Source organism: Danio rerio, chromosome 18 (assembly GCF_049306965.1).
Source record: "Danio rerio strain Tuebingen ecotype United States chromosome 18, GRCz12tu, whole genome shotgun sequence".
NCBI lineage: Eukaryota > Metazoa > Chordata > Actinopteri > Cypriniformes > Danionidae > Danio > Danio rerio.
Window position 1 is genome coordinate 7766996 of NC_133193.1, and position 13925 is coordinate 7780920.

At 39.4% G+C, this 13925-nt stretch overlaps 1 protein-coding gene across 2 annotated transcripts in view; it reads left to right on the forward strand.

The window, feature by feature from the left end:
• The window catches only part of b4galnt3b (beta-1,4-N-acetyl-galactosaminyl transferase 3b), a 59296-nt gene extending 45994 nt beyond the window's left edge, over nucleotides 1-13302 (forward strand). For both annotated transcript variants that reach the window (XM_001342847.9, XM_073930237.1), the window contains exons 16-20: nucleotides 1781-1934; nucleotides 2542-2614; nucleotides 6355-6508; nucleotides 9873-9999; nucleotides 11684-13302. In XM_001342847.9, the coding sequence (XP_001342883.4) occupies nucleotides 1781-1934; nucleotides 2542-2614; nucleotides 6355-6508; nucleotides 9873-9999; nucleotides 11684-11792 (617 nt within the window). In that variant the 3' untranslated portion in view covers nucleotides 11793-13302. The remainder of the gene's footprint in view (nucleotides 1-1780; nucleotides 1935-2541; nucleotides 2615-6354; nucleotides 6509-9872; nucleotides 10000-11683) is intronic.
• Nucleotides 13303-13925: the final 623 nt, after the last annotated feature.

The following is a 13925-nucleotide window of genomic DNA, read 5'->3' on the forward strand; positions in this document are numbered from 1 at the left end:
CGTCTGATTAACTATTTCTTCTTTTTTCCCCCGCTACATACTGTATCAGACTTTGCCTACTGTTTATCACGAGAAAGACAAGTAGGAATCATTAATAAGTTTGTGCATCATATTTTATTTGCACATTTATTGAATGGAAATGTTTCTGATTCACGCATGCAAATTCATCTTCAGATAGTGTCTTTATAGCAATGTGCGTGCAGTAGATAGCTCAGATTACATTGGGAAAACAGGCGACCGCTGCAAATTGTGCTTTAATGTTTGGCTGGTCAACTGTATGGTATGGAAACCTTATATACCTGCTAGATGAACTTGTCTCATACAGCTGCCATTGCAAGGCTCAGACACTTTGTAGAGAGCAATTTAACACAACTGCCTCTAGGAGTTGCCAATGGAAATAAAACAGACACGCACAAAAAAATTTGCGTACGCCAACCATAAAACTGCCATGGAGCTGCGCACATTCCCACGTTCAGTTTAGGGTTGTAACAATATACCGGTATGACGGTCTACCACGATTTGAACGTGCACGATTATCATACCATGAACAATTGCATATCGACGGTTTTAACCCTTAAAGACAGAGACAGCCGCCCGCGGCTAAAAATAAGTATTGCTCTTAAATGTTTAATAACTTTTGATCCGCTGATCCATACAATTCAAAGATTGGCATAAAGAAGAGAATCTCAGCTTTCCAGTGCTGTGTCACATAATATTCGCGGACTTTCAGAGGCTCCGGAATCAGTGCGGTTACGTCATCAAAATTTGACAACGCTGATTTGACAAAGAAACGCTCGTCACTGTGTCTCCGGACAAACCAGACATGATACATTGATGCATTGTCCCTCCTCCATGCCCATATTGGTTTAAACTCACTATATCACAACCAATAGGCATAGGTTTCGCTTTTGTTTGTGGACCAACAACGAGCGTTTTGAACAACACGGAATGAGAGAGAGGCTGTACATTCATGCGCGGCTAAATAAAACGCAAAAAAAAAAAGTTTTGCATGAAATAATTCTCATACTAAGTACTTTTGCATGCACAGCAGCACAGAAACATGACAAAACAGTGACACAGCAAAGACGAACTGCTGCTCTTGCTGTTTTAAAAAGACGCAAATGAAGGTGCAGCTGTTTGTCTGCATTGCAGACAACCATATCCAAATCCATATCCACAGACAACCATATCCATGCTGGCACATAAAACCTATGTTCCATATTGAATCTAGTTTCGTTATGTAACTATTTATAGTATAGTAAATATTTATATCAATTTTTTTCCTGAGGATTTGCACCATGTTTATTTGGACTTTATTTGGACTTTGACACATTATTTATTATTTTCTTATTTTTTATTTGTTCATTGTAAGTGGTGTTGTTTATAGTAACTGAAAATATATTATTTGGAAAAAGTCAAATTTGCTTCACTGTTCTGTTATTTTGTAACATTTGTAACATACCGTATACCGCGAAACCGTCAAACCGTAGTATTGTTTTAGATGATTATCATACCGTAAAAAATTCATACCGTTACAACCCTAGTTCAGTTCATCGTTAGTAAATCCAAACGTGAGCGATCCTGAGCATGAAACCTGGCGTACGCAAAGTTTTTGTGCGTACGCAGCGTTAATACATGAGGCCCCTGGTCTTTTAGTGGCACATTTTTATCCAAACTGGAACCATACAGAATGTACTGTGCTATCTGTACCATGAATATGTTTCTTTTATATCTTACAAAATATGTCTTAAAAATGAATGGTCTGTGTTTGTGTGTGCAGTGAAGAACCAGGCCCGCTGGGTGAAGCAGTTTATTTCCGACATGGAAGAGATCTACCGCATCACTGGAGATCAGAACTTCAACATCATCATCACGGACTATGAAAGCACTGATATGAACATAGAAGAAGAACTGCTGAACTCTTATATACCCAGGTACAGTTACAGATTCACAATAATTCTCAACTTCTGATTCCATCATTAAAGGTGCAGTAGGTGATCTGCCAAAATGCTAACCGCTTAGCATATTATCTTTGGACAGCGGGGAGGGACTGTGATTCAAAGCCACACCCCCTGAAATCGCGTTTATTCCTCGTCAACACAGGCTTGCTTGGTTTGAGACTTGTGGAGCTGCGCATCGATGAATTTGCTCTTCAGTGTTTGGACTTTCAGCGGTTAAAATTAAACCACACCGATCTGAACAAAACTAAACAACTCTGGAAACTGGACTGACACGTTTCAGTTTACTAGAACTTCTATGTTAAGCTGCTTTGACACAATCTACATTGTAAAGGCACTATAGAGATAAGCATGAATTGAATTTAATTGAATTAATATCAGCTGCACATATTGTGATTTCAAGCATGTTTTTTTTTAGTAGACCACAACCTTTGTGCGGAAGTGGTGTACATGTTTTCACCCTGGTTTTGTGCATACGGCATGTTTATAAATGAGACCCACTGTTCTAATGCTCCATGTGCTTGGAAAATGTAAAATGAGAGCTCACTTTGACTTCCTTTCTATTGTGTGTCCTTTGATTCAGGTATCAGTACCTCAGGTTGAGCGGAAACTTTGAGAGATCGGCCGGACTGCAGGCAGGAATTGACCTCATTACTGTAAGTTTAAGATTCACAATCATTCACACAGCAGACAAATGCTTGAAATTCTGCAATCTGTGTTAAAACATGACACTAATGCCTAGTTCAGACTGCATGATTTTAGCCCCGATTTTGGCTCGCCGACAGGTTTTGAGAAATCGCCGACAAATGCCTGAAATCACAGGCAAATCACTGCTCGTGCACGTGAGTGACAATCACACAGTATGAACGATCAAAGACGCAATCTGAGAGAATCGCCGATGAGTCGCCGATGCCTGCGAGATATTTGGCATGCTAAATATCTGGAGCTGTCGGCGATTCAAATCATGCCGTGTGAATTGAGTTTTGACTGAAAATAACATCAGCCATCGCCTACAATGCGAGAGCGGCTTTCACTTGTGTGTGCGTGTGTGTTAGAGATGCGCGGTTGGCGGTTATAGCCGCGGACTCCGCGGATAAACCGCGGATCGGGCGGATGACGTTACGAAAAAATAATATTTTAATTAAATTTGGGCGGGTGGCGGGCGGTTGTACTGTTTTTATAGGCATAGCTGACGCACCAACAAAAAAGCCTAGGACTGACTTCACAGAATGGGAGGAGGAATCGGATACACTAATTCTGGATGAAGTACAGAAGTATTCCTCTACAAACTTCCGTATAGACGGATCAGCAGAGGAAAATCTACTTTCCTTTTGGGAGAAATAAGGCCAGGCATTCCCACGAATACAGCACCTTTCCAAGAGAATTCTATGCATTTCAGCAACAAGTGCTGCGAGCGAGCGCTCCTTCAGTGCAGCAGGGCGCATTATAGTGGCTATGCAGGCGCGCCCGTCTGAATCCTGACACTGTAGATGCTATTTTATTCCTGCATTGTTAGCCTGGTCAGACTTTATGTTCGCTCAAAGAGGGATGGCATATCTGTTTTTCTAATTTAATTTCTAATTGTGGGGGTGACTGAGCCTACAAGGCTTAGGCACGATATGACATTTTTATTAAAACTTTTTTCAACTGTTTGCCAAAGCATGCGACTATAGCCTATGCCTAGCCTACATTAAGATATTTATGTTAATATTTTTTTTTACTGCCTGTTGTTTTTTTGGCATATAAAATAGGTATTGTCTGATAGAGATATCAATAAAGGTTCATCTTGTCGCAGAACTGTGTTGTTTCCGATTTCTACAAGCTCAATAACATCCACAGCAAAAAAATAAAAAATAAATAAATAAAAAAATAGTCGAAAAACTGTGCCCATTAATTAGATGTGGAAGGCAAGCAGGTACGTTTTTGGGGTTGCTATATGGACAACTACAAAATGTAAACATTATTAGGCTATAATGTAAATGACTTATTATTCTATCTATTTACTAAATAATAAAGTGAAATAGGCATTTAGTAGTAGGCTAAATAGCAGCATGTTGAAATGATGTGTCAATGCGTTTTCTATTAGACTACAATAAAAAAAAAGTTGTATAGTACAGTGCGTTTGATTTAGGCTATTTATTTATTTTTGTCTCTGTGCGCCGATTGGAGACGGAGTTCACTGCTGATATTCTGAGAGCTCGGGTGCTTCTCATTTCTTATTTGTGCATCCTCGTTTCCTTTCCTTGCTTTCTTTCCCGTGTTTCCACCCCACCGGGATAACGGTACGAGGGAAGGACGCAAGGAAAAGACTCTTGGACCGAGGAATCGAATCAAGTGAAAAGACACGTCTTCGTATCTTTAGCGTCACTTCAAAGCGTCTTCAATTGCACGTTTGGATTAACTGCATGTCTACATTAAAGTCATTCTCTATTCTATAATGATCAATAAAGAAACATTCATTTAATAATAAAAAGGAATAAGCCATTCAAATAAAGAGCCCAATCAGCAGATGGCGGGCGGGTGCGGTTTTAAAAATTGGTCAAAAATGTTAGTGCGGATGGATGGCGGACGGATGATCAATTTTGTCATGCGGTTGCGGATGAAATAATAGCCCATCCGCGCATCTCTAGTGTGTGTACACCTGCTGCAGGCCAGCGGGAGGCTGGGGGAGAAGTTAAAAGCGCTCTTTTTCGGTTTATTTGGACCCACGAAATGGAGGAAAAACTAGTGGAGGTTTGACAGGACTCAGGAGCAACCGTGTCTGTTTGACGTTTCATACAGAAAGAAATTAGTTTATTATCAATGTTGAGGAGAAATGGCTAATTCCCTTTAAAGGGTCACGAAACACCAAAACACATTTTTTGAGCTGTTGACAGTCGTATATGTGTCCCACACTGCTAAAAACACTATTAGGACACATATATTTCACTAAAAAGTGTAAATTGGTTGTTTTTGCGTTATTTCAAGCGAATTCGTACTTCCTGTTTGAAACGAATTTTTGAAGCTGCGTCACGGCCATGACATAATAGCCTGTATTCCAGCATGCAGACTGGGCGTCTGTGCCAGAGTGAGTCTTATTACGTCTTACAGTGTGCTGCATTAATGCATGAGTAAGGCTTGGTTCAAACCAATCAGCGCGCTCTATTGTGCAACTTCATTAATATTCATTAGCGTCACCGCGTTTACGCCACAGAGACGCCACGTTGTGTTGGCAAAACAAACGTGAAGTGTTGCTTTTATAGTTTGCTGCCATTAAGTTTCGTTTTCATTTTCTCTCTGTGAGAGCTCAGCTGGATCACGTGTGGATTAACGGTGTACGCGACGCTCAACAACAATAACTTACGTGTCTAAGGAGGAACATTGTTTACCTGAGAGCTGTTCTCATCTGCAAACGCTGAGATCCGGATTCGCATGTAACGTTAGTCTCCTCTTCATAAAGACGCGGCTCTAGTTGCTGGTAATTGCCCTGTCTCTATAGATTTGGTAAGTGAGCGACCAGTGCTCTTTGTTTTTTCAGTTTGTTCGTATCGAATTAAGTTAACTATTGCACTGAGTGCAAACATAGCACCGCATTTTGTGACCGGAATAACACACGCGGCTTTCTGACGCTACCTGTCGTGTGTTAAGTTTCCGGGAAATGCAGAGGTTTTTTTTCTCTCATTCGCCGTGCGGTATCAAACATTGCATGAAAAAATACACGCTTAGAGCAGTTCCTCGAATCAAATATCGCGTTTGTCATGAGAGGCATGAATGAATTCCCTGAATGAAAGAGCCAAACTGCTGTTAAAGTCCACCATTTAATAATTTGGCAAATAATTCGACTACAGATGTCCATGTAGGTTAAACACCTTCACTTTCTCGTGTGTGTATTTTGACTGAAACTCGTGCGTGCCCAAATAGACACTCCCACACCATCCCACTTTAGTTCCTCCGACACTCCCCCCTAAACAGAGCTGGAAACGCCCACTTTTCTGACTTTTTCCAAAGTAGAGGTGTGAAAACACCCTGCTGAAACGAGGGGGTTTCATGACCCTTTAAACCCAGGTGAGCAAACGTACATGTTCTACCCCATTTAAGGCTTCTTTCTCATTATGTAGTTAATAACAAAAGATATACTACATGTTTTTGGCTGTGAGACGTAGTTTGGACGAAGTTGTCGGCGATTCTCCCTATTGTAAAGTCATGCAATGTGAATGTCCATGTCGCCGAACCATCTTGCAGTGTAAACAAAGCAGCGACGAAACGCTAGCCCAGATAGTCATGCAGTGTGAAAACATCTGTGACACGACTACTTTTAAAGTCATGCAGTCTGAACTCGGCATAAAGCTTCAGTAAAAAAACTAGTGAATGTCACTCGGTTGATTCGTAAAGGGCTGAATGTCTGTCTCTCTGTCAGGATGATAACAGCATTGTGTTTCTCTGTGATCTGCACATCCATTTTCCACCGGGCTTCATTGACACTGTGAGGAAACACTGTGTGGAGAGACGCATGGCCTTCGCTCCTATTGTCATGAGACTAAACTGTGGAGCTACGCCTCAGGAGCCTGATGGTATAGTCTTACAAACAGCCTGATAAGAGTTCAATGCAGGTCACGAGGATTTGTATAGCACTGCTTTAATAATGTCAAAAACATGTACATCGCTGTTCGAAAGTTTAAGGTCTTTCCTTTCTGAAACGGGTAGGTCTTATACATGGCTGCTGGTTTAGGCTGATTTTTTTGCTAGTCATGAGCTGGTTTAAGCTGGTTCTTGCTTGTCATGAGGTAGTTTAAGCTGGTCATGAGGTAGTTTAAGCTGGTTCTTGCTTGTCATGAGGTAGTTTAAGCTGGTCATGAGGTAGTTTAAGCTGGTTCTTGCTTGTCATGAGGTAGTTTAAGCTGGTCATGAGGTAGTTTAAGCTGGTTCTTGCTTGTCATGAGGTAGTTTAAGCTGGCTCTTGCATGTGCTGAGGTAGTTTAGGCTGGTTTTTGCTGGTCATGAGCTGGTTAAAGTGGTCCTTGGTGGTCACAAGCTGTTTTATGCTGGTTCTTGCTGATCATAAGGTGGTTTAAGCTGGTTCTTGCTGGTCATGAGGTTGTTAAGGTGGTCCTTGCTGGTCACAAGCTAGTTTAAGCTGATTCTTGCTGGTCATAAGGTAATTTAAGCTTTCTCTGGCTGGTTCTAGTTAGTCATGAGCTGGTTGAAGTCGTTCTTGCTGGCCATGAGGTAGTTTAAGCTGGTTCTTTCTAGTAATGAGCTGGTTAAGTTGGTCCTTGCTGGTCACAAGCTGTTTTAAGCTGGTTCTTGCTGATCATAAGGTGATATAGGCTGGTTCTTGCTGGTTATTAGGTTGTTAAGGTGGTCCTTGCTGGTCACAAGCTAGTTTAAGCTGGTTCTTGCTGGTCATAACAAGGTGGTTTAAGCTTGTTCTAGCTGGCTCTAGTTTGTCATGAGCTGGTTGAGGTGGTTCTTGCTGGTCACAATGTAGTTTAGGCTGGTTTTTGCTGGTCATAAGCTGGTTGAGGTGGTCTTTGCTGGTCACAATGTAGTTTAAGCTGTTTCTTGCTGGTCATAAGCTGGTTGAGGTGGTCTTTGCTGGTCACAATGTAGTTTAAGCTGGTTCTTGCTTGTCATGAGGTAGTTTAAGCTGGCTCTTGCATGTGCTGAGGTAGTTTAGGCTGGTTTTTGCTGGTCATGAGCTGGTTAAAGTGGTCCTTGCTGGTCACAAGCTGTTTTATGCTGGTTCTTGCTGATCATAAGGTGGTTTAAGCTGGTTCTTGCTGGTCATGAGGTTGTTAAGGTGGTCCTTGCTGGTCGCAAGCTAGTTTAAGCTGATTCTTGCTGGTCATAAGGTAATTTAAGCTTTTTCTGGCTGGTTCTAGTTAGTCGTGAGCTGGTTGAAGTCGTTCTTGCTGGTCATGAGGTAGTTTAAGCTGGTTCTTTCTAGTAATGAGCTGGTTAAGTTGGTCCTTGCTGGTCACAAGCTGTTTTAAGCTGGTTCTTGCTGATCATAAGGTGATATAGGCTGGTTCTTGCTGGTTATAAGGTTGTTAAGGTGGTCCTTGCTGGTCACAAGCTAGTTTAAGCTGGTTCTTGCTGGTCATAACAAGGTGGTTTAAGCTTGTTCTAGCTGGCTCTAGTTAGTCATGAGCTGGTTGAGGTGGTTCTTGCTGGTCTCAATGTAGTTTAAGCTGGTTTTTGCTGGTCATAAGCTGGTTGAGGTGGTCTTTGCTGGTCACAATGTAGTTTAAGCTGTTTCTTGCTGGTCATAAGCTGGTTGAGGTGGTCTTTGCTGGTCACAATGTAGTTTAAGCTGGTTCTTGCTTGTCATGAGGTAGTTGAAGCTGATCATGAGGTAGTTTAAGCTGGTTCTTGCTTGTCATGAGGTAGTTTAAGCTGGCTCTTGCATGTGCTGAGGTAGTTTAGGCTGGTTGTTGCTGGTCATGAGCTGGTTAAAGTGGTCCTTGCTGGTCACAAGCTGTTTTATGCTGGTTCTTGCTGATCATAAGGTGGTTTAAGCTGGTTCTTGCTGGTCATGAGGTTGTTAAGGTGGTCCTTGCTGGTCGCAAGCTAGTTTAAGCTGATTCTTGCTGGTCATAAGGTAATTTAAGCTTTTTCTAGCTGGTTCTAGTTAGTCGTGAGCTGGTTGAAGTCGTTCTTGCTGGTCATGAGGTAGTTTAAGCTGGTTCTTTCTAGTAATGAGCTGGTTAAGTTGGTCCTTGCTGGTCACAAGCTGTTTTAAGCTGGTTCTTGCTGATCATAAGGTGATATAGGCTGGTTCTTGCTGGTTATAAGGTTGTTAAGGTGGTCCTTGCTGGTCACAAGCTAGTTTAAGCTGGTTCTTGCTGGTCATAACAAGGTGGTTTAAGCTTGTTCTAGCTGGCTCTAGTTAGTCATGAGCTGGTTGAGGTGGTTCTTGCTGGTCACAATGTAGTTTAAGCTGGTTTTTGCTGGTCATAAGCTGGTTGAGGTGGTCTTTGCTGGTCACAATGTAGTTTAAGCTGTTTCTTGCTGGTCATAAGCTGGTTGAGGTGGTCTTTGCTGGTCACAAGCTGTTTTAAGTTGGTTCCTGCTGATCATAATGTGATTTAAGCTGGTTCTTGTTGGTCATAAGGTGGTTCTTGCTGGTTATGAGCTGGTTTAAGATGGTTTCTGCTGATCCTGAGCTGGTAAATGTGGTTCTTGTTGGACCTGAGATGGTTTAAGCTGGTTCTTGCTAATCATAAGCTGGTGTAAGTTTTTTTTTTTTTTTGCTAGTCATAAGGTGGTTTAAGCTGTTTTTTGCTGATCCCGAGCTGATAAAGGTGGTTCTTGTTAGACATGAGCTGGTTTAAGCTGGTTTTAGCTGGTTTAAGCTGGTTTTTGCTGGCCATGAAGTGGTTAAGGTAGTCCTTGCTGGTCACAAGCTAGTTTAAGCTGGTTTTTGCTGGTCATAAGGTGGTTTAAGCTTGTTCTAGCTGGTTTAGATAGTCATGAGCTGGCTGAGGTGGTTCTTGCTGGTTTAAGATGGTGCTTGCTGATTGTTAACTCTTTATTAATATTAGTAACTCATTAATTTATGTAACTTGGTTTCAAAGTCTAACATGTAGCTTAGGAAATGTTAACAATGCTAAAAATGCTAAAGCATGATCAAAACACGCTAGTAGCATAATAAAATGTTATCTTTTAAAACATCATAGTAACATGTTGGTTCATGCAACGAATTGTGCAACATGTTAATTCATACCAGCAATGTACTAACCATGTTAACAACTTGTTAATTTACATTAGCGAATTGGTCAAACATGCTAGGAAAGTGTTAGAAATGTTCTAATCTGTTACCTAAACCATATTAGGTACATGTTAATCATGTTAAATCATACAAGCAAAGTGTTAATGTTAGAAATACTTAAGCCAAAATCAAATTTTGTCCCCTCATGTGTTTTTAATGTGTAGGTTACTGGGAGGTCAATGGATTTGGACTTCTGGGCATTTATAAGTCAGACCTGGACCGTATTGGAGGCATGAACACTAAAGAGTTTACTGACCGCTGGGGAGGAGAAGACTGGGAACTACTGGACAGGTCAGTCATGAAAAAAACTACATTAATGCCACACTTACATCATTTTATCAGTGAGCACAGCAGTTCACATCACAGGCACTCAGGGCTGTTCATGGTAATAAATTGTTGGCGCTAAATATCCTGTAATATTTATATAAAGAGTCAAAAATGCTCTTGGTGATCAGCAAAAAAAATTTACTTTCGCAAAAACACTTTATAAAGAGAATACACTGATGACAGATCTTCCAAGTGTCGTTTTGAACAAAATTAAAAAGTTGCTATTTTTCAGTCATGTTTATGTACATTTTTATATGACAACAAGTTCTGACCCATTCTGGGGTGCGTTTTCCAAAAGCATCATTAGCCAACTAAGGTCGCAAGTTCCGTCATTACGAACATAGTTCTTTGATTTGCCGTTTCCCAAATTTATTGTTCCAACGAACATTTGCAAACTGCATCGCAAAGTTGTGCACTTGCAACTACAGCCCTGGAGCTGCAGTTAGAAACATAGTTCCTGACTGTGTTCTATTCCCACTTATCCTCCCTATGCCCTATTCATTTAGAACGTTTTAACATTTAAACTTGGAATTATTAAAAATTAAAAAAAAACATTAAAGTCATCTCTCTTAGGTGTAATTTGCCTTCAAAGTATTTTTACAATTTCGTTTTAGCAATCTTCATGTTTACAATAGCGCTTGCTTCGCAGTGCACTTTGAAAACATTGATTTCATTTTGAACACAACCTCATGGTGAAAGCTATAGGTGACCTGTTATTTAAAAGCGGAATTTATGTTACGTCTCCAAAGCTTGTGAAAACAAAAATATATAGCATACATTAATCCTTTTAATTTATAGTGGGTTATTTATTAAGTATCTGTACTGTATATGACATTGGCCTGTTGGTTAGAACATTTCTGCAGTGAAAAAATTGTAAAAGACTTTTAAAAAATAAAAGATAAATAAATAAACAATATCCTACTTAATACTAATAAAAATTGTCATCGTCATTAATATTATTATTAAAGTTTATTAAAGGATTTTTTCATTTCCTAATAAATAATAAATATTACATTTCGTTTTTTAATAAGTAGCCTCATTATTTATTTATTTATTTATTTATTTATGTAATTTATATATGATATTAGAATACATGTCAGCTTTTGTAAGTGATTTTAAGTTTTAGAATAGAATTATGTTCTCAATAATATTAGTAAAGCAAACATTGGCCCCTATATGTGCCATTTACATATATTTCAATTAATATGGAAAGCGAGTGCACGTTTTTACCAAAACTAATATTGGATTTTTTTAAGTGTCTGCATGTAAACAATATAATTTGCACAAAGAAATGATGGGGTTCTTCTCTAAAGAAGTTGTTACCACCCTGTTTAGAGCATCATCATGGGCGTTTTACGTTATAACCAACGTGGTTCAAGCGATGGATCTGCGACAGAAAAACTACGAGTTTTGGGAAACACTCGTCACTACATTGTTCTTTTCCCAAAGGATGCATCGTACTATGATAGTTCAGCTGCGAGTTACGTCGTTGTTTGGGAAACGCACCCCTAACCAGAAGTTTTTTTGGGAACAACTTAATTTTAAGTGGATTGAACCTAAAACAGTTAATTTAATCAATTTGTGATGCAACAATGCATCACAGTGTATAAAGATGCAGAAGTGTAAATTTCTTGTGTGTTTTGTGAAGGATCCTCCAGGGTGGGCTGGAGGTGGAGCGGCTCTACCTGAGGAACTTCTTCCATTATTTCCACTCAAAGCGAGGAATGTGGAACCGGCGGACGCTGCGCAACACGTAAACCCCATTAACAAGGCTTACCAAAGCACTTTAAACGTTTGCCAGACCTCAGGACATTCTGGATGCGTGTTCTAGATCACATCCAACTGAAGGCAATTTCGAGGTAATAACTGGTGGAAACACACAGAGACTCAGGACAGGGACGTCTGAGACGTTTGGATTGTGTAACACTGAAGTCTCCAGCTGCTATGAGAGCATGTCAGGGTTGAAATGCTTCTTTAATGCTGTCAAGAAAACTGAACTGAACTGCAGGTCACTGAAGGCTTTACTTCCAGGTCAATAATATGCCTTAGTAGCGTTCGGGTGAGTTTTCTGTTCTGACAGGCAGAAAGATGACGCTAATGAGATGTAAATACTACGAATATGCATATTTATTGAGGTAGCCAATAGTCTTGGGTGAGGGGGGTTGAATTTGCACATTGTTTTTTTGTTTGTTTTTTAATACTGTAAGTGACCAGAGGAATTGAACGAATTGGTGGCCAAAACCAAAGAGATGTGCAATATTCAGAATCAAATAAACTGGATTATTTCTGGTTACTAACGCTGTTTTCAGGTCAGTCTCTTTATACCACATTTAGGTCATATTTCATTCCCGAAAAGTCCAAAAGAAAGAAGAAAGAAATTATATTTTGCTTAAAGAATCTATTTTTTCATAATCTAAAATGACTTAACTTCCAATTTCTCACTCTAATATAGACAAAGATGCATTATTATTGAATTATAATTAGAATGTATGTGCATCTAATCATCTATAATTAAAAAAAGGAATACTTATCATAATACAGCACTGGAATAACTAAATGTTGGATGTTTATTATGCATAATGTAATTTATTTCAGAACTGTGTGAAATAATCTGGGCATATTTTATAATGTTTATCATTTATAATGATGTTTAAGGATTAAAAATGCCTTTTTTGTACAGAATCAATGGATTTTCCTGCATTCTGAACGTAGGCAGGCAGTTTATCTGTGTTCGAGAAACATTCCAGCAAGTAAACCCCAAATCAGACTTGGTCAACATGGTGCAGTATTAATTCAGACAAATTCAATCCAATGCATTGTCATCAAACACACAAAGACAGACTGCGATGTGCTTTTTGCTGTATGGGTTCTCCATTGGTTTGATAAACCACTGGCTAACTCTTGCCTGATGAAAGCGGCCATCATATGTGCTTTATGTGTGTTTATTTTTGCGGAAATCAGATGGAAATATCTTCTGTACACTGTTTTGAAGGGATCTGGTGCTGTTTTACAGAGATTCTTTTGAATGGTTACACATGCTGTAAATGTCACTGCCTTTTGTGAATGTATAGAATGAAACGCATTATAGATCTGACAGTCAATAGTGCATTGCTTATGAAATCAAGTCGTTTTTTTTATGAATTTATTTTTTGTTTTTGTTTGTTTTTTTACGTGAAGGATCTTCTTGAAGGGCTTAAATATGGAAACCTTTAACTTGTGGATGTGGATCACCAGCAATCTAAAAATAAAACATTTCTTCAGGTTGAAGTTAAGGTGTGTTTTTGACCATCACTGATTATACATCACTTGCGATATTTTTAATTATTTATTATTATTTCAATAATTGTTAACGAAAAAATATTACATCAACTTTAAAACTTACATAGCATGGGTGTTACATTAGGCAAATTACATTGTAAATAGGGATGCAACGATTAACTGATTTCACTATTAACTGCGCTTTAATTCATCACGGTTAATTAATCGTGAAGGCTTCTCAACACTGTGTTTCTGCATAGAACAAAACTGAGGCAACTTAATAAAGTTATGCCAACTGAGTGCTAGTTTGAAGTTCCGAGCTCTTACACCATGCACACTGGATTAACTATGGCTGAGGATATTAAGTAAGGGCCAGTCACATATCGCGTCTTTTGTGCGCGCAAGTTCGTTATTTCCAATGGAGGCACGTTGCTTGCATATATGGAGCGATAGACTCGTGCTTTTTTAGACACACCTACTTGTTGCAAGAATGCCGCAAGCCTAAAAAAACGAAATGAAAAATACCAAACAATTTTGTTATATAGTTGATCAAAAGGTTCAGCAGCCTCTGACTACATTACTTCACTGTAAAAGGGAATTACTTGGCTATTATTTAACTTAGATTTACATTA